Raw genomic sequence first — 26,268 nt, forward strand, 5'->3', positions numbered from 1 at the left:
GAGGCTGCCGTTCCCGGCTTCGCCAGCCACCCAGTCGGCTGCGGGCGAAGAGATGGCCGAAGGCGCCGCGAGCCAGGAGGAGCAGAGCCCCGAGACGCCGGACTCCCCCAGCCCCATCTCTAGCTTCTTCAGCGGGTCCGGGAGCAAGCAGCTGCCGCAGGCCATCATCATCGGCGTGAAGAAGGGCGGCACGCGGGCGCTGCTGGAGTTCCTGCGCGTGCACCCCGACGTGCGCGCCGTGGGCGCAGAGCCCCACTTCTTCGACCGCAGCTACGACAAGGGCCTCGCTTGGTACCGGTGAGCGGACGTGGGGCAGGGAGTGGGCGGCCGGAGCTCGCGGTGGGGGCTCAGGAGCCCTTGGCGACCCTCACCCAATGCATCTCCCTCCCCGATTTCATCAGAGGGCAGAGGGTCACCAGTAGCTGTCCTTAAGACGAGGGATCTTTCCCCCACCCTGCCTCTGTCTAAATATGGCGAAATATTTAGTACTAAACCCCTGTATTTTCGATTTGCCATATAGACATTATTTCCACAATAAAGTGGATGAGGGCGGGGGGTGGATATTTTGGCCTTGGAGATATTTTTCTTTAGTTTTTCGGATTCCTTTCCCCCCAGATAGCCCATCTCTTCATTTTCTCCTACTCTGTGGAAGCAGAGAGAGAGAAAATGTCCCTGCCAAGTTAGAAACCTGCTCACCAATTACTAGATAAGTAACCTAGTGGATCCTTTCCCCAAGGAAACCTGTTTCTATTTCTCGTTTATCTTCTGGGCAGTTCCCTGGGGTTAATGCAGTTTTTGCCATCGCCTATTTATTTACTTATCTTAACTCTTTGCCAGAGAATTGTCCTGGGTGGTAAGTAATATAGATAATTGTTCTGAGTGGTAAGTAATACAGACACTTAAAGTGTCTAGAACTAGACTCTAGGTTTGGCGGTATGTATGTGAGTGTGTTTTAAAAAAGGCTTTGTTGGCAATAACTTTTGTTTAGGGCAAGGAAATTGCACAAAATGCCTTCTGTATTTGTGGGAAAGAGTACCTTTTGTCTCTGGACTGGCAGAAACTTTTCTAAAGATCTTCAAACAATTCCCTTTATAAATGAGGTAGCCGAAATTTTTGTTAAAGGAAGAAAAGCGGGGGGGAAGTAGGAATCTTGGTAACACTGTGAAAAAACCTTCCTAATGCAGTGTAGGAAACAAGGCTGATTTAGATCTTAATCTTAAATTTGCCAGTCTTCTCAAATTCAGACCACCTTTAATAACAGAATAAGCCAAACTCTAATAAATCTTAGTGTCACCTGGGTTTTGTTTGCCATAAAATAGTGGTGCTTTTTTCTCTCCTCGGAGCATAAGGAAAAATACGCTGAAATTTTCCATTTTCTAAAGTTTTATCTTATTCATTAAATGTTCCTTCTCCTTATTATTTTAACTGAAATGATATTAGAAAAGTTACAACACCATTTAAGTATATTTCAAAAGCCCGCTCAATTAGCCATTCATCCCCCAAAGAGAAATGGACATGATTTGACAAGTTTATTTACTTGAGAGTCAAGCACAGGAAGCAAATTTACAGTAACCCAACTCAGGAGAAAACGGTTTCGTCCTAAAAGTCAAACTTGAACATTAAACATGTTTCAAACAGTAACTTTCCATTTGTTGGAAAGAAAAACAAACAGCCTTCCTGTGCTATGGGATATATATCATTTAAAATCATCAGCCACTTAAAAAAATCCCCCTGTGTTTCTGTCATTTCTGTTGTATCCTCTGGGAAGTTCTTATAAAAATGACCTGTTGAATCTGGAAACAACAGGTCCTTCTTCTTAGCACAAAGGCAGCTCTGTTTTTTCCATCAAGGACACAAGAAAGACGTGATTAAAGACCCCCTAAAACTCTTATCTAAAGCAGTTTGCATTGAATGCGGCCCGGTACATGGCTGTAAGTGAACACATTTCAAGCCGACTGCCCCAAAACATCTAAGACAATGTTGGACTCTGAGGTGCTGTTATGTATGGTGAAATATTTAGTACTAACCCCCTGTATTTTCGTTTCGCCACATAGACTTTATTTCCACAAAGTAGGATTGTTTCTTCCCGTTTCAGAGATGAGTAGCTGAGGGTACAGTATATTCAGAGAGCTGGATCTTATTTTCCGTGGACCTTTCTGAGCTTGTGTAAGAGAAGGAAGGTTTCAAGGTAACTAGAAACACAAGTTGTTGTTTTTTTTTTTTTAGAAGGGAGAGGCAATTTAGAAAAAGAAGAAAAAGTCATAAACTTTTAGGCTGCTCTCTTGCTTGGAAACTGGATGCATGCTGTAAAGTAAATATCTCCTTGGATTGTTTACTTGGGTAGAGGAGTTTTATAAAGCAATTTATGGTGGTTACAAAAATAACTGCACAGTAGACTTCATGGTTTGGTGGATTTAATTTTCTGAGTGTTGGAGCAATGTCTTTGTTTTACCATTTGCAATGGGCTTTTATTGGATGCATAAATTTAAGTTTAACTCAATTACATGGAAAACTCTTATTAAAAAAGTCCAACCTATGGAGGCTGGATTATGCGATTATTTAATGAAATTTTGCCACAGTTCTCTTTGATCTTGGTTCTGAACTTGGAGTTAGATGTTTGTGGAAAAGACTGAAGACTTAAACATGAAAAAGAAAATCACACACAACACCGTCTATTAGGCACGTTTTAGCTCTTGTGTTTAGGCAGTATTTTAGGTAAAGGGATTCCTTTTAGAGCTTCCTGATTCCGTCCCAGAATTGTAATATAGGATTTCTAACACACACTTATGAAATGCCACCCCTCCCCCCTCCACACACACACAGGAACAGAAAGAAAACCCTAGTCTTTGAGCCCTGAAGTGAGTTATTCCAAGCAAAAAAAAAAAAAAAAAAAATCTGTACAATATTTTTTAGATGCTCTTTGACATGGAAGAATCATGCAAATCTAGCCTTGTTTTTTCACCCGGTGAAGTTTCTCTCCATTTGCCAGAATAGTTTGTTGTGGCAGCGCCCCCTACCGTCCTGATGATGGCACAAATCTGTTGCTGATGGGAAGTTGGGAGAAAAATCTCTTGGAAATTGAGTTTGATCGTTTAAAACGCTTGTTGCTAGGACGTGTCAATACATTTCTCTCTCTAGGGAAGAAAATTAATGGTACTTTTTAAACTACATCCCAGAAATAGTGTAATCAATAGTTTCTTCGTTTGGACAAGTGTGTAGCAAAGCTTAAGAAAACGAGTTTATTCAAAATCTCTAAAAAGGAAATTATTCATATTGATTTAAACTGTCCGAATAGTACTGTCAAATCAGTGAAACATAGGGACATTTTACTATGCCAGGGAATTTGTTAATGATAATTTAGGGATCTCCAGTGGAGTTTTCTGGATATGAAACTCCGCCCTGATGGGGTTTAGAAAACATTCCACATGACTTAATTTAGCCGGCATGCTATCAAGGATGACGACAAATGTCTGGCTCACGCATCACTGGAAAGCAGTCCTTCGCCATGCTCTGTCTCCGTGTCCATTGGATGTGTGGCGGGTTCCTCGAGCAAAGTGGGGAATTGTTGCATTAATTTCAAAACTTTAAGATTTCTTCTGAAAGTTAAGACGAGATACCTCTGCTGTAGTTCAAGACCCAGTGAACTTGGAATTCAATAAGAACCCCCCTCCTCCACTCTGCTTGTATATTTGCACCAATTATAATGTATGGTTATTTTTCTCCTAAAAAGATACCTTAGCTTTTATCTTACCTCCTAAGATAAAAAATGCCTATTTATAAAGTATTTAAAGATACGTGTGTGTGCTTATGCATACTATGTATTTATATATGTATGTATATGTTTGCATTCTGTAACACTTCAGTCTTTTATTTTGGGACAAGATAGTTAAGTGTTCCTTGTCTAAATCTCTTATGCTAGCATGTCTCATTCCTATATTTTGATTCAGTTTTTTTAGTGAGACTGGATGATTTCCACAGAGAAAAATGTTGCCAATATTATTTTACTCCGTGGCAGTGGTCCCCAGCCTTTTAGGCACCAGCAACAGTTTGGTAGAAGACAATTTTTCCACAGACTTGGGGTGGGGGATGGTTTCAGAATTATCCAAGTGTATTCCATTTATCGTGCACTTTATTTCTGTTATGGTTACATGAGCTCCACCTCTGATCATCAGGCTTTAGGTCCCGGAGTTTGGGGATCCCCGTGTAGTATCCAGGAAGATCAGAGGTGACTCAGCTTGGAGTTCAGAAGATGCTTCTTTCCATGGCTTCAGAATGTGAAGCTCTCTGGCCCTTCCCGATCACGGCCTTGTTTATCATCCTGGGGAGAGGCAGGCTGAGCAGAGGCCCTTTCGGTTTGTATCAGGGGTGATAGGCGTCTCAGAGCAGCTGGGAGCAGCTGCAGAGCACCCCGTGTTCGCTTTCCCACCCTTGTGAGCCACCAGCCCTTCTGCAGGAAGGGTGGGGGATGAAATTTGAGCCACAAGAGTCTGGCCACCCATGCAAGGTCCTGGGGACTGCCATCCAAAGAGGCCCTGTGTCCTCAGAAGGGAGTGAAGGACCTTGGAAGGGCTGAAAGGTCGAGGGGGGAAGTGGGGAGAAGCAGCTTTGGGCCCCGAGTCCTGTGTCTTTGGAGGGGGAAAGGGCATCATTTGCTCCCAGGAGTCCTCAGTGACTGGACGCGTTCCATCGAGTGGGAGGTTGCAGACGGTGCCTTCGAGACGCCTCATGCTGCCATTTTGTTTGGCCTGGGTTCATCCCCTGGTAGACCTCCCCGGCAAGACAAGTTCAACAGTCTCGTCTCTGTGTGTGTGTGTGTGCGCGTGCACTCAGGTTTGTGCGTGAACCCACATTCAAGAGCAGGCAGCCAGTAGGTGGACAGATGATAGAACTGATAACAGGAATGTTACCTAGTGGTTCGGGAACTTCTGAGCAGTATCAGACTCAAGTGAAACAGGGTCTAGGATATTGAGTCCAGCCATTAAAACAACAACAGCAAAGCCATGCTTGGTACAGTCCGGAGCGGGAATGCCTGGTGTGAGTGATTATTCGCTTAGAGTGATGAGCTTCATCACTTGCTGATAGAGCGTATGTGAAGCGCACGGCCATCTAGGAGCGAAAATCCTTTTGTCATCTCCTGCCTTCCCTTAAAAAAAAAAAAACCTAAGAACGGTCTGGCCCAAATATTTGTCTCATGGAAATGTCTGTGGATGGGCCCAGAAAGAGGACATGCCAAATCTGTGTTCTGGAGGGGCCATGAGAACAAAATAAGCTTTTGCAGTTAATGACAAGAGGGAGTGACCTTACATAGGCCAGAAGCTCCCGTCTTAGGAGGAGAGTGTCACAGAGCAAACACACCCACTTGATATAAACAACTAAGGCTTGCCTGTCTCTACGGGATGCGTTTGAACAACTGCACATCATACTTACCATCACTCAGGTTGCTGGGTCGGAAACTTCATAGATGTAGCGCTTTTCCTTAGGGAAAAGCTTTCCCTTTCTCCACCAAGGAACAGGAACTTAGCTGATAAAGAGCATCATTTTTCCATGTGCTTCCTAGTGATACTGGACTTGAAGCTTTGAGAAAGTTTGTTTCTCCTTAAGTGATGAATCCTTATTGTGGAAATGAGGTTTCTTATTAAGGCATATGCCTTTAATATTATAACCAGAGGAAATTGCACTTCAGTAATATTTTGGCTGCCTAGTCTTTGCGTTTGTAAGAATGTCTTTAAAATGTTTGCCAGCACTTTAAAATCTTTGCTAATTTGATACAGTTAAAAAGTCTCTACGGGCATAGGGATATTGATACAGTTAATAAATTAGCCTATATGAAATAAACTTATGTGAAACCAGAACCTAGAAATTGAGGAAATGCCGAGTTTAGAGATCTGAAGCATATTCCCAGCTGCTTGCCTCCAGTGATACAACTTCTGATTTTTTAATATCACTCATGTGGTCATGACTGTTACATTTAATCTGTGGTCCTTTGAAAGCTGTATTCCAGAAGTTCAGATTTGCTGTCAGATGGCTATAAATGTGGGCTTCCCAGGTGGCTCAGTGGTAAAGAATCCACATGCCAATGCAGGAGACTCAGGTTCCATCCCTGGATTGGGAAGATCCCCTGGAGAGGGAATGGGAACCCACTCCAGTACTGTTGCCTGAAAAATCCCATGGACAGAGGAGCCTGGCTGTTTACAGTCAATGAAGTCCTAAAGAGTGGGACGTGGCTTAGTGACCAAACACGCACATAGGCGGTAAATGTTTAAAAAAAGAAAAGAGGAAATATTTAGTAAGAAGGAAACTTAGTACTTGATGTTAGGCTTGTGATACTCTTGCAAACTTTTAAAAAAGAAAAAAAATCCTGTTCAGGGACTCTTGAGAGCAGCCCACTTTGAATGTGACATTTAGCGCCACCTAGTGGGAGGGAGAGTCAGCAAGGAACCCAAAGGGCTGAACTTGGAAAACTTCATCATGATCAGAGTATATTTGGTCTCCCTATTTTTTTAAAACAAAAAACAAGGAGGGAAAATCATGTTGGGTAGCACTTACAGCCTCTCTGCCTGAGCCCGCTCTTTCAGGCAGGGAGGTTATCCTTTTGAGAGAAATAAAAAAGACCTGCCTTAACAGTAAACCTGAAAAGCAAGGTAGAAGTGATTAGGAGATTTGTATTAGAAATGTGCATGCCTGAAAGAAATACCATATGCCCCAGATTAGTTTTGTTAGTGTGTTTTGCCTCTGTTTCTTAAAACCAGCTTCACATGAAAATACTTCCAGATGATTTTTATTTCAACATCAGTCATGCAGTCTTATTTCTTCCACCCTGTGGGACAGGCTCTTGAGGAGGGTCCCAGGATTCTTAGGGGGTGGCACCCGGAAGCCTGTTTAACCCTTGACATGCCTGAGATACACTTTGGAAGATCTGTCTGTGTGGGACAGTCTTATAGGAAGGTCCTTTCAGAGTTTCCAGCAGGAGACGGCTTCCTGTGAAGCCGTCCAGGGCCTGGGGAGCAGAGTGGGCAGGTACACAATACTATATGTAAAATAGATAACCAGCGGTGGGCCTACTGTATAGCACAGAGAACTCTACTCAGTATTTTGTAATAACCTATATGGGAAAAATATCTGAAAAAAACAGATAAGTGAGTGTATCTGAATCACTTTGTTCTAGAGGTGAAATGAATGCAACATTGTAAGTCAACTCAACTCCAGTTTGTTTTTTTTTTTTAAGTAAGCATGGGTGGTAAGGGGCTTATAGGAATGTTACAGTGGAGGAACCTGGCAGACCCTGCCCAATCCAGGTGATGTGGGTGACATCCCCTTGTTTTCCTATGGAGATCCTGTGTGTGTGTGTGTGTGTGTGTGTGTGTGTGTGTGTGTGTGTTTGAGTCAGTCAGTCATGTCCAACTCTTTGCGACCCCATAGACTGTAGCCCACCAGGCTCCTCTGTCCATGGGATTCTCCAGGCAAAAATACTGGAGTGGGTTGCCATTTTCTTCTCCAGGGAATCTTCCCAACCCAGGGATTGAACCTGAGTCTCCCACATTGCAGGCAGATTCTTTACCATCTGAACCACCAAGGAAGCCCCTGAGATCTTGTATCCCCTGGTGTAGTACAGGAAGGAAGGCTTCATGTGCGGGAGTTTCTGGCCCCACCAAATGCTCAACCACCGTCTGGTCGTGAGAAAACATGAAGGGAGGGGGCAGCCACAAAATGCCTGAGCAGCATTCTTCACAAATGTCAAGATCGAGACTAGCAAAGTAAGGCTAAAACACTTGTCACCACTGGGAGCAGATGAAAGAGACTAATTACTAACGAGTACATAGAATCTGGTACCGTCCACTGGGTCCCGGGAATAGAAAAAGGGTGTTGATGAAAAACTAAGGGTATGTGACTGGCGTGTGTGGTTGAGTTCATGGTGTCATAGCAAGGTTAGTTTCCTGGTTTGATCCTTTACCAGGGAAGATGATAACCTCAGGGGAAGCTGTCTGGGTGAAGGGGTTTCTGAGAATTTTCTGTACTGTTTTGTTTACAATTTTCTTGTCTAGAATGATCCCAAAACCAAGAGGAAAAGAGCATCATTAACAAAGAAGGCAGAGGGGTGGGATGAGGTTTCAAGAAGGGCTCGAGAGAGAGGGCTTATATATGTACTTACAGCTGATTCATGGTACTCTACAGCAGAAACTAACCCAACATTGTAAAGCAGTTATATTCCAATTAAAAAAAAAAAGAACAGAAAAACAAAAACAAAGAAGGCAGCGGGCAGGAGGGCTCATTCTGAAACCCTCTACCAAGCGAGCCCCTTTGCTCCTCTCCTTCCAGCTGCCCCCACCCCCCATCACGCCCCCCAGCATGGGCTAGCGAGCTCCCCTCCATGCCAGCACCTGTTGTTCTAGACATGCTGATCTTTCCCTCAGCTTATTTCATAATAAAGTTGGCTCAGGGCTCCCCTTCCTGCTCTCTTGTCTCTGAAACATGGGCAGAGACAGTTTTGTGTTCCTTTTCTGTTCTTTGTGGCTGGCAAGTGTCACATCACGAGGGTATAAAGTCACCAGCCCTGACTGAAGCCCTCTCAGGCTGGAGAGCAAAAGCTTTGATGTCGGTGATGGGTTTTTGAGGACACAAAGCGCTGAAGTGGGAGTCAGAGGAAAATCTGACGTGGGCATCTGGCTTTGTATGTTGTTGCTTGCAATCAAGGAGGAGGAGTTGTCAGGGCTGGGGAAGCTGCCGATGTAGGTTAGAGGGATGGGTGGACCCATGCCTGTGGATGCGCCTTAAGCTGGGATGACAACACAGTCTAGATTTTAGGGGTGAGCTTAAATATTCTTTTTTTTAAAAATATTTATTTGGCTGCACCAGGTCTTGGGGCAAATGGGCTCTTTAATTGCAGCATGTGGGATCTAGTTCCCTGACCAGGGATCAACCCCGGCCCCCTGCACTGGGAGCATGGCGTCTTAGCCACTGGACCGCCAGGGAAGTCCCCTCAGTTTAAATAGTCTATCTCCTCACTTGACCTTGTGCTTCAACCTTTGGTTTAGACCCTGGCTTGTGAGACCCGCTGCAGCAGCGATGCAGATCTGGACCAGTTGCAGGTGTGCAAGAGAGGGAGGAGAGGAGAAAGTCCAGCTTCCATAGTGCTGGAAGGCTGGACCAGGGTGATCTGGGTGGCTCTTGCTGCTGGAATGGCTAAGCCTGGGATGCCAGCGTTATCAGACTCCAAGTTCCCGTCTGGGCGGCATACTGGCGTTTTCTGCTTCTGATTTTAAACACACAGTGGTGCATCGGAGGCTCTGACTTAATAGAATTATGAAAATCTGCCTCAGAACATCTCCTTTGATATTTTTAACAACTGTCAAAATAAAAATTACATTTTTACTAGAGCAAAACAAGAAAACAACTCTGGCTACATCTTGAGACTCAAAGAAGATAACAGTATTTCCTCTTAATCCTTGACTCACTTACCTTGACTGAATCTGTTTTATGAACCTGTGTCGTGCCAAGGACAAGCTATTAAATGCTTGTGTAGATAAAAATAATTTCTGTGATTTAATGCTATTCTGGGCTTGTTTGGCATTTTTCCACCTTAGGTGGCATACACTTTTCTTCATGCAGTTTGGAACTTTATAAATATACCAAAATATTTGAACCTGCAACGTACGTTTGATGAAATGTCATTTTTGTTTCTATTTCATTTATTTTCACTCTGATTTGTGTTATTTTCTTCCTTCTAATAACTGTGGGCTCAGGTGGTTCTTCTTTTTCTGATTCCTTGGGGGGTAAAGTTAGGTTGTTCATTTGACTTTCTTGAATGCAGGCATTTATCACTATGAACCTCCCTCTTAGAACTGCTTTTACTGCATCCCCTAAGGTTTTGGAGTGTTTCCTTTCCATTTTTATTTGTCTCAAGTTATTTTTAAAATTTACTTTTTGATGTGTTCTCTGACTCATTGGTTGCTCTCTGACTCATTGTGTTGTTCAGACTCTACATATTTGTGAATTTTCTATTTTTCTTCTTCTCACTGATTTCTAGCTTCATACCATTGTGGTCCGAAAAGACACATACCGTGATCTCAAGGTTCTTAAATGTGTTAAGACTAGATCTGTGGTCCAGCCTGTGACCCACCCGGGAGAATGTTCTGTGATGTTCAGAGTTCATCTGTAGGCATATCAGAAATCCTGAGCTATCCAAGTGATTTATCACCCATCCATTAAAAAATAACAATCAGCATGGGGGGAAAATCCTCTTTATTTAGTGGTCCTGATGAGCAAGTCTAAATGGCTGCATGGGGATGCCAAAATATTGTCAGGAATATGATGAGAAGGTGGCTGGCTGCTCCTGGAAGTGGGGGGCAGGGTGAGTTGGTGGTTGTACTCATTCCTTAGGATCTCCAACCCTGTGCTCTCTTTTGACTGTGGGAAACCCCCAACCAGACCACCCTGAACATGGCTGAGTCATCGCCAAAGTCCATCTTTCTTACTCTTTTCTGAAGTATTTCAGATCGACACTTTTTTCTTTAGAAGTGTTAATACTCCCAGTCAGGCAATAGCCTAGTTTTTACCCCCCAGCACTCTTCTGTTGATCTTCATTATTATTGTTATTAATAACTTTTATCTAATTATTCTGCCAATTGGTCATTAGTAGTGCCAGGCTCTATACTATAGTGGTTAGGTCATTGCCAAATAAGACATGACTGTCGATTTGCATTTCTTTGGTTCTAACAATCAGAAACTGTAAAGAAAATTGGAATTAGAAGGTATCTTAGAGATTGTCTTCTGCCTATGAAAAAACAGGGTGCCTTGCCTAAGATTAAACCAAAGACAAGTGCTCAGAACTTCTATTTTTCATGGTAAAATTCTGGAGACTACAACTGGGAAACCATTGCTTGCTCTGAATTACGTAAATTTTATTTTGGAGGATTTATATCAATGGCAAAAATATTCCAGAGAATGGAACAATTGATAGCATTATTTTCTCTCCTTCCAAGACTGGTGATTAAAACAGTGAATCAAGTTGAGTCAGTGATCAGTTCATCTTTGCATTTCTGGCTTTCATCTCAGATGTTTTCACCAATATTTTGATGCCTATAGATTTTGGAACCCAGCTAGCACCATTGGCCTATGGATCCTCGTAAGTTGTTTTATGGTTGTTACCTGTTTGTAAAAGATTAGTGGGAGAAATCCAAGTACAGACAGGATAACGTTTTCTTTTTCTCTCTTGAGCATTTGGAATAGGAAGTAATCAATCAAATTATAGGAATAAAATTCCTTTCCCTTTTTCAGAGTTCTCATTTGGATTAGAGCTCTCCTTTCAATAGGAACTATCAAAGTTGCCAGGCTAGTTTGAGTGACAAAGTCAAAAATGGTATGTTTGTTACGGTCATAAATCTTTGCAGATACTCATTACGCTTAGGTATTTTAAAGAGGGAACTGGATTAAGCTGCAGTGAAAGTTACATTCCCAGGGCTAACTGCTCCCCCCTCGTCACCTTTCTTAACTGAAGCCATGTTTGCTGCCAGTGGATGCTTTGAAAATTTCTGGCCCTACAAACAGGCTTCAGTGATGAAGCGATTTCGTTTTACAAACAAAGCTGTCGAGTAAACAAATCTGGCATCTGGTCCTTTTTCTTAATTTTCTGCTGGACTTTAATTATTCTTGTAGTTTTCTTTCATCAAATGTTGTGGGATTTTTTTTCTTTTTTAAGAAATAAAGGCTGCTTGTTTTTCTTTCCAATGAGGTCTTTCTCTTTCTTCTTGCTATAGGAGGACTTGAGATTACAACAGTATCTGTTAAAAAGGCTTTCCCCAAAGCCAGAGGGTCTGCTAAAATGACCTGCTAAGGTTTAATGATGGAAAGAAAATACATTTAATCTGTTTCATATTTATACGGGGGGAGGTCATGGGGAGCTAATGCTTGTGATGAAAATTCTTGGGGTTTTCAGGTGCACTTGCTTTGTGGCAAAGGGTGGCAAGTTGGAAGCAAATATTGGAGAAACCACTTCTCGGCTCCAGTTGACAGTTAACAGGAAGGTAGACTTCTAATTCGGAGAAGGCAATGGCACCCCACTCCAGTACTCTTGCCTGGAAAATCCCATGGACGGAGGAGCCTGGTAGGCTGCAGTCCATGGGGTCGCTAAGAGTTGGGCATGACTGAGCGACTTCACTTTCACTTTTCCCTTTCATGCATTGGAGAAGGAAATGGCAACCCACTCCAGTGTTCTTGCCTGGAGAATCCCAGGGACTGGCGAGCCTGGTGGGAGGCTGTCTACAGGGTCACACAGAGTCGGACATGACTGAAGTGACCTAGCAGCAGCAGCAGCAGACTTCTAATTGCCATACCCTCTGATTTCTCTAAAGAATCTTGGGATATTGATTTTTTAGAAACCATAGTGAGAAATAATTAACATATTCAAAACAAAAACTCAGAAAACCCAAAATTCTGCAAAGAATGGAGTAAATCAACCTCATCTGACCCAAAGTGGCTGCTAGTTTTTAGCCTTTGGCTTGCAGTGAAGATCCGCGTCAGCAACAAAAATCTGGTGCGTACTAAGAGTTTTTCAAACTCTGAATTGCAAGACATTGGTGTATAATAAAGCCAATTACTATTTTTTAATGGAAGGGGTTATAATAGCATAAAATAGGAGAGTGAATCCCAGGTAGTAACCCAGAGAAATATTACCTTGACAAAGTTGCTTCAGGTATGAACATAGATAAGTAGATCAGGTGTGTGCAGGAAGGTTGGAGATAAAATGTACTTGTCAGTAGTGGATCTCATTAGAAAAAACTTTGAAAAACACTGGCCACTGTGAGCAGAGGTCCTGTGTGAAAAGACTGCAATGAACATGCCAGGGGTGTCCCTCCAGGAACTCACCTCAGTCTTTGTCCACCTTCTGTCTCCGGGCCCTGGAACTTTACCTCTCACAGGAGAGATTCGCTATTTGTTTAGTGAAACAAAAATGATGCCTTAGGTCATGGGTCAGCAGTTTTTTTCTGGAAAGGGCCAATAGTAAATGTTTTAGATTTTGTTAGTCAGACGGTCTCCATCACAAGTATTCAACTGTTTCTTAGCAGGAGAGCAGCCTTGTTGTTTTTCAGTCACTCAGTCTGTCTGACTCTCTGCAACCCCATGGACTGCAGCACGCCAGGCTTCCCTGTCCTCCACTGTCTCCTGGACTTTGCTCAAATTCATGTCCATTGAGTTGGTGATGCTAGCCATCTTATCCTCTGCCGCCCTCCTTTTGCCTTCAGTCTTTCTCAGCATCACAGTCTTTTCCAATGAGTGGGCTCTTTGCATCAGGTGCCCAAAGTATTGGAGCTTCCTTATATAAATGATGGATGTGGCTACCTCCCAATATGTAAATGAATGGGCTTGGCTATCTCCCAGTAAAACTTTATTGACCAACACAAGCCTTTGGCTCACTGGACATGCTTTTCAGACTTCTAGGACAGGCTAAAAGCTTCATGTATGTCCCTGGACCTTCCCTTACTTTACTGATCATGTAACTCTCAGGTGAGTATCCATCATGGGAGGTGTTGAGGATGCATGATGTAGCTGATGGACTCCCCACAAGGTATCACTCAGAAACTACAGCTCCTCTTGGCCAGATGAGGCTAGAAGAGTCCATCCTGGGAGTGGCCTGTGGGAACTTTTTGAAATATGCAGACTTGTGCAGGACGATGGCATTTCATGTAAAAGTGATTCATGTGCTCAATGACAAACATTTTACTTTAGAAAAGCCATCATATAAACAGATCCAAGAGGTCTTTGGTCTTTTTTTAATATATATAAAAACAGTTTAATAATGCAGTTTGCTGTTTCCTTGACTTCGTGTTTGAGTATGTGCTTAATTTACATACATCTTCCTCCGCATCTCCATTTTTCCTTCAGTCTTTTGGATGCCTGGGCATCCTGCAATGGGGTCACTTGACCTCTGTCCTGAAATGCAGTCCCACCATGTGGTTCCAGCCAACAGTTTGAGTTTGCAGGTGAGGAGTGAGACATCAAACTGGGATCAAAGTGTCAGGAAGGATTTTTGAGGCTATTTCATGGCATGTGTAGGGAGACTAATAATATTTTGATAGAAGCCAATATGCCTGAAATATTACAATTTCAATGCATAATCAACAGTAAACCATTATCAATGAGATATTTTGCATTTTTCATACAAAATCTTCCAACTCTCAGGTGCCTTTTATTTTTTAACACTTTATTTTTTAACTTTAAGTTTAAAATTTTTTAGTTGTGCCACATGGCACGTGGATTTTAGTTCTCTGACCACAGATTGAACCCGTGCCCCCTGCATTGGAAGGCAAATTTCTAACCACTGCACCGCCAGGGAAATCCCTTTTTTTCTTTTAATTGCAGATTGGGCTCTTTGGATGGATACTTATGGCTTCCTGCATTAGTTTTTACACACAAGTAGCATCTGATTGATATTCCTATTTAATTTTCCTGAACATTCTGGGAAAAGTGCAGTGGCTAATTTCCAAGGCAGTGCTGGATGAGCCTATTCTAAACTCCATCACAAGGGTAGAAAGCAAAATAAACTTGCTTTAAGAATCCCTATCTTTTTGAAAACTCACTCAAAAATTCCCTGAAAGAATGAAGATATTTGAATACTTTGTGTTTTCTCTTACCAACACTGAAATTCAAAGTTTCAACCATGGATATTCTTTCATTGGTGACATCTTATTTCTTCTTGATGAATGCCTAATAGCCGACATTGTAATGCCTCTGATATTTTCCTTTTCACTGGGAATTTTGGTGATGATGAGAAAGCATTAAAAAATGGGAGGGGGAGAAAAAACTGAGAAAAGCAAACCAATGTATTCTTACTGTTTGACTCACAAATTTATTGCTTGTGGGAAAAAACTGCTTCTATAGTGTTCAGTGTAAGTTGATGGCAGTCATTTCTGTCTGGTTCACAGAGGCTCATGGAGAAAGGACTTGGAGGACATTGCAAGTTGAAAATGGCTTAAAATAAGGATACTCGAGTATCTAAAGTTCAGAAGCTATTTTCATGGCATCTCTCTAGGTTTAATCTTGGGATGTTGTAACTAATTAATCTATTTCACTGTGGTGGTCCTTTCTAGGTCACTCAGAAACTGAGGTGGGGGGCCTTTAAACAGCATGATGATGGATCAAGGGGATCAATTTGGAGAAGAGGAGGGAAGAGGAGTGTGTGAGACTTGCAGAGAACTGTGGCAACCTCCTGCAGTGTTCTCACATGGGAAATCCTATGGACAGAGAAGGCTGGCGGGCTATAGTGCCTGGGGTCCCAAAGAGTCAGACACAAGTTAGCAATTAAAAAACAACAAGAACAAACAAGTTCAGTTCCTAGAGAGTTGAGATTTAGTACAAAGTCTGTGAAACTCAAACAGGAACTGAATATCACAAAACTAAATCCAGTCACACCATTCTGAGCCTACGGTGCCCTTGAGAGCTTCGGTTCAGTTCAGTTCAGTCACTCAGTCGTGTCCGACTCTGCGACCCCATGAATCGCACCATGCCAGGCCTCCCTGTCCATCACCAACTCCCGGAGTTCACTCAGAGTCACGTCCGTCGAGTCAGTGATGCCATCCAGCCATCTCATCCTCTGTCGTCCCCATCTCCTCTTGCCCCCAATCCCTCCTAGCATCAGGAGTTTTCCAGTGAGTCAACTCTTCGCATGAGGTGGCCAAAGTACTGGAGTTTCAGCCTTAGCATCATTCCTTCCAAAGAAATCCCAGGGCTGAGCTCCTTCAGAATGGACTGGTTGGATCTCCTTGCAGTCCAAGGGACTCTCAAGAGTCTTCTCCAACACCACACTTCAAAAGCATCAATTCTTTGGCGCTCAGCCTTCTTCACAGTCCAACTCTCACATCCATACATGACCACAGGAAAAACCATAGCCTTGATTAGACGGACCTTTGTTGGCAAAGTAATGTCTCTGCTTTTGAATATGCTATCTAGGTTGGTCATAACTTTCCTTCCAAGGAGTAAGCGTCTTTTAATTTCATCCATCTGCAGTGATTTTGGAGCCCCCAAAAATAAAGTCTGACACTGTTTCCACTGTTTCCCCATCTATTTCCCATGAAGTGATGGGACCAGATGCCATGATCTTCGTTTTCTGAATGTTGAGCTTTAAGCCAACTTTTTCACTTTCCACTTTCACTTTCATCAAGAGGCTTTTGAGTTCCTCTTCACTTTCTGCCATAAGGGTGCTGTCATCTGCATATCTGAGGTTCTTGATATTTCTCCCGGCAATCTTGATTCCAGCTTGTGCTTCTTCCAGCCCAGCGTTTCTCATGATACACTCTGCATATAAGTTAAATAAGCAGGGTGACAATATACAGCCTTGACGTACTCCTTGTCCTATTTGGAACCAGTCTGTTGTTCCATGTCCAGTTCTAACTGTTGCTTCCTGACCTGCATACAGATTTCTCAAGAGGCAGATCAGGTGGTCTGGTATTCCCATCTCTTTCAGAATTTTCCACAGTCTATTGTTATCTACACAGTCAAAGGCTTTGGCATAGTCAATAAAGCAGAAATAGATGTTTTTCTGGAACTCTCTTACTTTTCCCATGATCCAGTGGATGTTGGCAATTTGATCTCTGGTTCCCCTGCCTTTTCTAAAACCAGCTTGAACATCAGGAAATTCACAGTTCACGTATTACTGAAGCCTGGCTTGGAGAATTTTGAGCATTACTTTACTAGCATGTGAGATGAATGCAATTGTACAGTAGTTTGAGCATTCTTTGGCATTGCCTTTCTTTGGGATTGGAATGAAAACTGACCTTTTCCAGTCCTGTGGCCACTGCTGAGTTTTCCAAATTTGCTGGCATATTGAGTGCAGCTGGAGAAGGAAATGGCAACCAACTCCAGTGTTCTTGCCTGGAGAATCCCAGAGACAGGGGAGCCTGGTGGGCTGTCGTCTCTGGGGTTGCACAGAGTCAGACATGACTGAAGCAACTTAGCAGCAGCATAGAGTGCAGCACTTTCACAGCATCATCTTTCAGGATTTGAAATAGCTCAACTGGAATTCCATCACCTCCACTAGCTTTGTTTGTAGTGATGCTTTCTAAGGCCCACTTGACTTCACATTCCAGGATGTCTGGCTCTAGGTCATTGATCACACCATCCTGATTATCTGGGGTATACAAATGACTGCAAGAAATCTTTGCTCAGCTAATATCCTGATTAAAATGAAACCAGTCACCCCATAGCCATCTGCACTTGTGCGACAGAACGGAAGAGCGTTTCATTGTATGGCCAGATTACTACGTAATTGCAGCAGTGGAGAAAGTAGAACACTTGAAGGGGAAGAGAAAGAGAAACACTTTGGAACAAATGCCTCAGAGGCCACCGATAAAGGGGCCTAGAGACCCACGTCGGGGGTGTGAGGTGGGAAAGGTGGTTCAGGTCTGGCTGGTGGGCACCCTTGTTCTCCGTAGATTCCTCTGGGGATTTTTGTGTGTCATGGCATGATTCATTTCCAACAGATTTGTAAGTGAAGTGAAAGTCACACTGTATCAGCGTGCCTGCTGGGATGACTGTCCAAGACAGCATAGCTAAAAAAGAGGGTTTGGGGAAAATACGACAAAATGTCAAATGTGATTTCTTATAACAGATTATTGATTTCTTGGGGAGAGAGAACAGGAAAATCATGAGTGGCATGATATGATGTGTGAACAGAGATATACATATGTAATAGGTAATTATTATGAAGTCCTTACAAATCCTGGTAGCTCAGTTGGTAAACAATCCACCATCAATGCAGGAGACCCCGGTTTCATTGCTGGGTCAGGAAGATCCACTGGAGAAGGGATAAGCTACCCACTTCAGTATTCTTGGGCTTCCCTTGTGGCTCAGCTGGTAAAGAATCCACCTGCAATGTGGGAGACCTGGGTTCCATCCCCAGGTTGGGAAGATCCCCTGGAGAAGGGAAAGGCTACCCACTCCAGTATTCTGGCCTAGAGAATTCCATGGACTGTATAGTCCATGGGGTCACAAAGAGTTGGACACAACTGAGTGACTTTGATTTCACTTACAAATCTGTTGGACATGAATCATGCCATGACCAATCCCCTGATTGTTATCAAACTACATCAATGGAGAGATCTATATATATGCATATGTATATATATATTTGTGCATCCTGAAATTCCCAGAGGTAGAGATGTTTGTACCAGCCCCTATAATATATATATATATAGGGCTTTCCAGTTGGCACTAGTGGTGAAGAATCTGCCTGCTAGTGCAGGAGACATAAGAGATGTGGGTTTGATCTCTGGGTTGGAAAGATCCCCTGGAGGAGGCCATGGCAACCCACTCTAGTATTCTTGCCTGGAGAATCCCATGGACAGAGGAGCCTGGGATTCGATAGTCCAGAGGGTCCCAAAAAGTCAGACACAACTGAAGCAAGTTAGTATGCTTCAGGGCTAAGATATGTAGATGTATATGTGTATACCTAAAAGTCTGTATTGATATATAGTTGATTCACAATGTTGTACTAATTTCTGCTATCCAGCAGAGTGACTCAGTTATACATACATGTATTCTTTTCCATTATGGTTTATCATGGGGCACTGAATACAGTCCCTCTGCTGTACAGCAGGACCTTGCTGTCCATCCATTTGGAGAGATTGTATTTTGACTCTCTTCTTGGAGGCATGTTTCCCCTTCGTTTATACCAAAAAATAAAAAATAAAAAAAGCAAATAAATAATAGTTCATTTAAACAGCTCTGTTAGTACATAGACTTGAACATGGGACTTCCATGCAACTAGTCTTATAGGCTTAGCACAGTTTTAAAGGTTCCAGTGAAAAGGTTCAAAACAGGAAGTTCTTAAAAATTGCATTCTCACTAGATATGTAAACAATTTCAACACAGTGATGTGGGCGTCTGACTTCTGACTGCCTCTTATCAGAACTCAGTAGAATATGCTAGCGCAGTTTTTGAAAGCGTGGGCAAAATCATTTTCCGTAAAGAAAGTACTTTTCGTTCCTCCCCAAGGCCTTACAGATCTGAACTGTTGAACTCAGACTTGAGTAATGATGTCCTATACTTTGCCAAACAAGTCGTTTCCCCGTTTATCACATCCATCAGAAGGGGAAGTGTCCCGCAGGACAGACTGTTTCCCAGGAAAGGCCTTTTCGTGTGTATGTGTCTGTTTTCTGAAGTCAAGGTAAGTTGAAAATCAGAGGAAAATTTAAAGTTGGTTTCCATATCGTTCGCAGGCGATGTTCACAAATCTGAGTCTGGGGGTTGTATTCTATTGGCACCGAAATGCTGAGATGTTAATTAAAGAGGAATCTATTATCATAGAAAAATAATGCAGACTGTTTAACAGCACCAGATCATGTAAAAAGGATGGAAATAAGACACAGTTGCAGCTTTATTAGACACAGCTGCAACTAAATAAAAAATATGTTGTAAATATTTTTTTTGAAAACTTGAAAAATTTAGGCTCAGAACAGTGTGACTGAATTTACTTTTATTGTATTTAATTCCTGTTTGAATTTCACAGAGTTTGTACTAAAGCTCTCCCTAGAAACTGAACTTGTTTGTACTTATCCCAAAATCAATTATTAAGAAAAAAGTACATGATCGTAAAATCTCATATTAGCATTGGAAATGACCTCCCGAGTCATTTGGCCCAATACTTATCTGATAGACCAAAGTTTATTAATATTAAAACGGCTCCATAGCTACTCTGGTCAACAAATCATCTCCTGATATATATTAAAAAACTGATAACGTTTGTGTGTGCTCAGTCTCTCAGTCGTGTCCGACTCTGCGACCCCATGAACTGTAGCCCACGGGCTCCTCTGTCCATGGAGTTTTCTAGGCAAGAATACTGGAGTGGGTTGCCAGTTGCAACTCCAGTGCATCGTCCTGACTTAGGGATCGAACCTGTGTCTCTTGCATTGGTAGGCAAGTTCTTTACCACCGAGCCACATGGGTTGCCCTTTCCTTCTCCAGGGGATCTTCCCAGACCAGGGATCAAACCCCCATCTCCTGCATTGTGGGTGGGTTCTTTTCCACTGAGCCACCGTGGAAGCCTGAAAGAAACACTAGAGGAATGCAGAAAACTGCACGCAGCTGAACTGAGTCTTGTAAGTCTACTTGAGTCTATACACACATGCAGATACGTGCCTCACCTGTCCACCAGCCACCTCAGCTCAGCTCCAGTTCCGATTCACATTCATCCGTGTCTGGTCAACAATTTTCTGTCGCATTTTTGACAACCTTCCTTCAACACTTTACAATAACTCCCAAGCTGCAATCTTCCCAATGCCTACTTTCATGGAAAACATCAGGGCTTTTTCAAGGTCAAGTGTCATATTTATTGTTGTATCTATGAATTTCTTAACCAGTTCAGGTGTGAAAACTGTGCTACCCTTATTGTTAGGTTCCTACCTTTCAAAAAAGTGTGCCCCTGATAAAGTTCGAGAGTGTTATACCCTTATTCCATTTTCCACATAAGCTCTGTGGCTTTTATGTTATGATTTTTTATAGTGGGGGATTTGGGAATGTGTACCATGAGTTACAGCACAGCTGATTGTATACCATCACAGAAAATGTAGCAAATGCGGCACAGATAAGCTTTGTACCAATCTGATGTATTTTTTTCTCAGGCATCTTACTGTGTATCACATATTTTTTAAAATTTTGTTGGTCTAATTAGACTCAGGGCATATGTACAATTTGTTAGGAGTTTTATCATTTATAAATTTAATATAAACATTTTCTAGCTACATTGTTAGACCTTTGATAAATGTTGTAATGACTTCTAAGTCCTCTTTTAAGAATATGTCATAATTTCCTTATCATTTAATCACTTAGCCTTTAATCACTTTTTGCTTCTGTTCTGCTGCTCTGTCGTATCCAACTTTTTTGCAACCCCCTGGACTGTAGCCTGCCAGGCTCTTCTGTCCATGGGATTTCCCAGGCAAGAATACTGGAGTGAGTTGCCATTTCCTCTTTCAGGGAATCTTCCCAACCCAGGGGTCAAACTCATGTCTCCTGTGTTGCAAGTGGGTTCTTTACCCACTGAGTCATTGGGAAAGCCCAGTTAATCACTTTTTAATTTGGGGGCTATTTTACACAGTACTTTGATGGATGTCTTTGTAGAGCTTTTTGTTATATTGAGTCCAACTTGTTTGGCATGAACTCTGAGAAGTAGAATCATAAGGTCAAAGGCCATGAATATTTGATACATATTGCTAAATTGATTTCCAAAATGATGGTGTGAATTTATACTCCTGGCAGTGTTGTACAGGTAGAAATGTGATCAAGTTTCTCTGTTTCCAGGATTCTCAAACACAGAGGAAAATTCCGTCTGAACACGGAGACATGAGCCCTGCATCTGCAGGATCAGATGCTCAAAACTGCTCTCTCGTTGCTTTTGTGGGCTCCTACCTTGTTCTTAGCATCCTGGCTTCTTTTAAATCTCCTTCTAAAGTGTCCAGGAGTGTTGTCTGGTCCTTTCAAGTCACACCCTCGAGACAGAGGTCCAGCTGTCCATCCCCTGGGAGACCTGCTCCTGAACCCTTCAGGTGATGACCTGGGACAAGTCCATTCTCCTTGTTAGGACCTCAGTTTTGTTTTCTTAAAAACTGGGTTCGACTCAGTGTTTTCTGAACATATTTGGAGACATCTTTAGAGACGTGTTCTCAAGGAATTCATAGAGGTAAGAAAGAAATGGTAAAGGTTGAGGAGAAGGGAGATGAAGGCAGATGAAAAACATCTATCCCTCTATGACTTAGGAGAAGACTGATTTTCAGAATAGCATTTTGTTATGAAACATTTCAGTATAAAGTTAAAAGGATTTTATAGTAAGTGTACATCTACTCACTACCTGCTAAGTCACTTCAGTCGTGTCTGACCCTGTGCGACCAATAGACGGCAGCCCACCAGGCTCCCCCGTCCCTGGGATTCTCCAGGCAAGAACACTGGAGTGGGTTGCCATTTCCTCCTCCAATGCATGAAAGTGAAAAGTGAAAGTGAAGTCGCTCAGTTGTGCCAGACTCTTAGCGACCCCATGGACTGCAGCCTACCAGGCTCCTCCGTCCATGGGATTTTCCAGGCAAGAGTACTGGAGTGGGGTGCCATTGCCTTCTCCACTCACTACCTTGAGTCTATTTTTAACATTTTTTTATATTTCTAGTAATTAAAAAAAAGTTTTTGACCACACCATGTGGCATGCTGGATCTTAGTTCCCCAACCAAGGATCAAACATGTGCCCCCTGCATTAGAAGGTGAAGTCTTAACCACTGGACTGCCAGGAAATTCCCACTGCTTGTTTTGTCACATATTTTTCTGACAACTGTGGATTCTCTTTTGTTTTCACAATCCCTCAGGGCACAGCAACTCTCTTCAGACTCCACGGGGCTCTGGGAAGGTTGGGGTAGTTTTGGCAGTTAGTCACTGAAACCATTGGAGTTGGCATATTGGTACCCAGCACCATCTTGGATGGTACCCAGTGCCATCTTAGATGCCCTCTGAGGGAGATTTTCTCCCTGCAGTTTCATAGAGAAGTGCTTATACTAAAATAATGCATCAGTTGCAGAGTGTAAAATATAAAACTAAGGAGACTGGATTAGAAACGACACAGGATCTGTAGATCCACATGAGCCAAGGTCATCGAAGCCATCTCACTATAGACATTCCAAGGTTGCCACCACACAGAGTGTGCGGGCGGGATTTTTTTCTTTTGGAATTCCCCTGAGGACCGTACAACTCACCAGAACACTGGCTTTATTGCTCTGGGAGGCACACGCTAGTTAGACTAGTGACCCTGGTCCTCCAAGCCACCCCCAGCCCCCGCCTTCTCCCGTTAACTCCAGCTGTGGCTCTTGTGCTCAAGACCCATGAGCTTGTGTGGGCTGAAGTCAGGAACCCTGAGCTCCCTGGGTTTGCAGACATCTGAGGAGAGAGTTTGGATGACAGTGAGCTTCTCTTGCCTCTTTGTGCTGCTGAGCAACTCACCATCAAATGCCTGTGTCATCCTTTCCTTCTCTGTAAAACATGGCCGAGAATTTTTACCTGGCTTGAGTTAGAGGGTTGTTGTGATTTTTTAAAAAAAATGAGATACTTGGGAATCCCAAACTCCTGTAAATACATGAAAAGTACATGGGGTAAAATGATTTTAAATAACAGTTTGCGATACTGACGGAGGAGGGCTTGGCAACCCACTCCAGTATTCTTGGCCTGGAGAATCCCATGGACAAAGAAACCTGGAGGACTCTGGCCCACCAGATCACAAAGAATCAGACGTGCCTGAAGCAACTTAGCACAGCACACATGATACTGAAATAAAAGTAAGGCAAAAAAAAAAAAAAGACTGAAAGAAGATGCATTAAATGCTGCTGCTGCTGCTGCTAAGTCGCTTCAGTCGTGTCCGACTCTGTGTGACCCCATGGACTGCAGCCTACCAGGCTTCTCCGTCCATGGGATTCTCCAGGCAAGAACACTGGAGTGGGTTGCCATTTCCTTCTCCAATGCATGAAAGTGGAAAGAGAAAGTGAAGTCACTCAGTCGTGTCTGACTCTTAGTGACCCCATGGACTGCAGCCTACCAGGCTCCTCCATCCATGGGATTTTCCGGGCAACAGTACTGGAGTGGGGTGCCATTGCCTTCTCCAAATGCTAGCATGCTGAAATTAGGTACCAGTGATGATTTCTCTTCCTGTTTCCAAAATTGTTTAGACAGTAAGTTCCCTGCAGGGAAACCTTCAAGTTGTGGGCTTTTAAAGATGGGGAGGTGTGTCTCCATGTCCAGTCGTATCAGTTTGCTGATGTGTGTGGAGCATGTTGTCACTTGCATGCACCCTCTACAAGTGGTGTGCTTGTGTGTCCTCTGCTGTACAGCGCTGTGTAGAGTACAGCAGTGCAGGATCTTCATTTCAAGCCCAGGCTGTCCCAAACTTCCCAACAGAAGCGAACTTCCCAAGAAATCTCCCCAAACAGAAGCAAGCATAAAAGCAGTGGTGATGTAGCTGCTGCTGCTGTCCTTTTCCAAGTACGGTAAAAATGTTTTAGTTTTTGTTCGTTTTTAATGTATTATTTGTGTGAGAAGTATTATAAACCAGAGCTTCCCTGGTGACTCAGACAGTAAAGAATGTGCCTGCAATGCAGGAGTCTTGGGTTCAATACCTGGGTCAGGAAAATCCCCTGAAGGAGGAAATGGCAACCCACACCAGTGTTCTTGCCTGGAGAATTCCATGGACAGAGGAGCCTGGTGGGCTGTAGTCCATGGAGCCACAAAGAGTTGGACACAGCTGGGTGATTAACACATACACATGTTGTAAACCTAATAGAGTACAGTATTATATAGCCGATTGTGTTAGTTTGGTACCTAGGCTGACTTGTTTGGACTTACAAACAAATTGGACTTCAAAACATACCCTCGGAATGGAACTCATTCATACATGTGGGGGACTTCCTACCTTTATCACGAAAAAGTGTATTAGGACTACGCATCTGTTGTTCTCATCATCTTAGGACAAAATGCAAGAAGTGACTTTTGTAGTAGCCAGTGGAGGAGGGAAGCCATCAGTCTTCTTGGGGAGAGGCTGGAACATCCCAGAAATGAACCTCCTTTGCCTGCTAGTAGCCCCGACTGCTGATTTATACCTTCTGCAGCCTACGAGCAGTTGTTTACTTTGCATCCCTGGGTAACAGCTGGAGTCTCGCAAATGTGTTGAGAATATTTGACTGTCAATAATTCTGGAAGGTTTTATCACGTTGGAGCTGTTGAGAGACTTTGAGAGGTTAGATTAACCGTTAGGTTAACCCACTAGCTCCTGTCTTCTGTGCTGTGCCACTTTCAAGGGGGGATTAGCAGTGCCCGGAATAGAATTCTCAGGTCCCAGCTTCTGTGAGCAGGAAGGTGGGAGGAGTGGGAGAAGGCTAAGACCCGATTTAGGATTTTAGAGCAGAGAATGTGGATACCAGCCAGGTGGCAAGGGCAGGCATCCTTGAGAGTCTTGAGTATGCTCTTTGGAAGTTCTGTTTTGCCTTTTTTACCCCAGGGGATTGGATGTACATCAGAATTTTACTTCCAGTCTAGTTTCCCGCATTAAAATTTCAGAAGTTGCTAGTTGTGTGAAATGAACATCTTAAAAATCTTGACTGGTCAAGTAAGTCAGATGGAGAAGGAGAAATATTGCACGACATCCCTTATATGTGCAATCTAAAAAGGAATGATACAAATAAACTTACTTATAAAGCAGAAATAAGCTCACAGACTTAGAGAAGGAACTTATGGTTGCTGGGGGAAGGGATAGTTAGGGAGTTTGTGATGCACATGTTCACACTGCTGTATTTGAAATGGGTAAGCAGCAAGGACCTGCTGGATTGCACAGGGAACCCTGCTCAGTGTTAGGTGGCAGCCTGGATGGGAGGGTAGTTTGGGAGAGAATGGGTACATGTATATCTAATGGCTGAGTTCCTTTGCTGTCTACTTGCAACTATTGCAACATTGTTAATCAGTTATACTCCCATATAAAATCAAAAGTTTAAAAAATTTGAGCTGGAATATAAAGTATAAATCATGGCTGGTTGTACAGAAAGAAGGGAATGGGATGAGCTGGCAGGAACAGGAGTGGTGACTCATCAGATTCAGTCTAGAGTCAAAGCGAGCATCAGGCTTTGTGCACACGATGGCATTTCAAGGAGTCTGCTTTGGGGGACTTCTGTGCTGTGTGCGTCTGCCGTGTGTTCCCACAACATACGCTTGACTTCAGTCATGAGATGTGGGACCAGTATAGTCTCATAAATACAGCCTGTAATTATTTCAGAAACACTTGCAGGGGACGAGCCAAGATGGGAAAAGACATGCTTTCCTTTTGGCCTACACTCCGCCCTTTAACAATAAACACACAGGGATGTTGCCGAAAATATAACCACCACCACAATGGCTCAGACAGTAAAGAATCTGCCTACAGTGTGGGAGACCTGGGTTCGATCCCTGGGTTGGGAAGATCCCCTGGAGGAGAGCATGGCAACCCACTCCAGAATTCTTGCCTGGAGAATCCCCATGGATCGAGGACCCTGGCAGGCTGCAGTCCACTGGGTCAAAAAGCATCAGACACGACTGAGCGACTAAGCACACAACAAAAACACGTGCACCCAGCCAGAGTCCAGAGACTGGGAATTCCCGCCTGCCAGGGCAGTGCAGGCTGAGGCTGTGCCCATGGCGATTGCCCGGGACGGGGACCTGCAGCCAGAAGGTGAGGGTTCTGGGATGCGGCCTGTGTTTGCCAGGAGAGACAATGCAGTGACCCCTACTTCT

At 43.3% G+C, this 26,268-nt stretch overlaps 1 protein-coding gene across 1 annotated transcript in view; it reads left to right on the forward strand.

Moving 5' to 3' along the window:
- Positions 1-6: 6 nt before the first annotated feature.
- HS3ST3A1 (heparan sulfate (glucosamine) 3-O-sulfotransferase 3A1) overlaps positions 7-26,268 on the forward strand; it is an 84,931-nt gene continuing 58,669 nt past the window's right edge. The window contains exon 1 of the mRNA XM_010842989.1: positions 7-297. Coding sequence (XP_010841291.1) covers positions 53-297 — 245 coding nt within the window. The 5' untranslated portion in view covers positions 7-52. The remainder of the gene's footprint in view (positions 298-26,268) is intronic.

This window comes from Bison bison, unplaced genomic scaffold (assembly GCF_000754665.1).
Source record: "Bison bison bison isolate TAMUID 2011002044 unplaced genomic scaffold, Bison_UMD1.0 scf7180017864180, whole genome shotgun sequence".
NCBI lineage: Eukaryota > Metazoa > Chordata > Mammalia > Artiodactyla > Bovidae > Bison > Bison bison.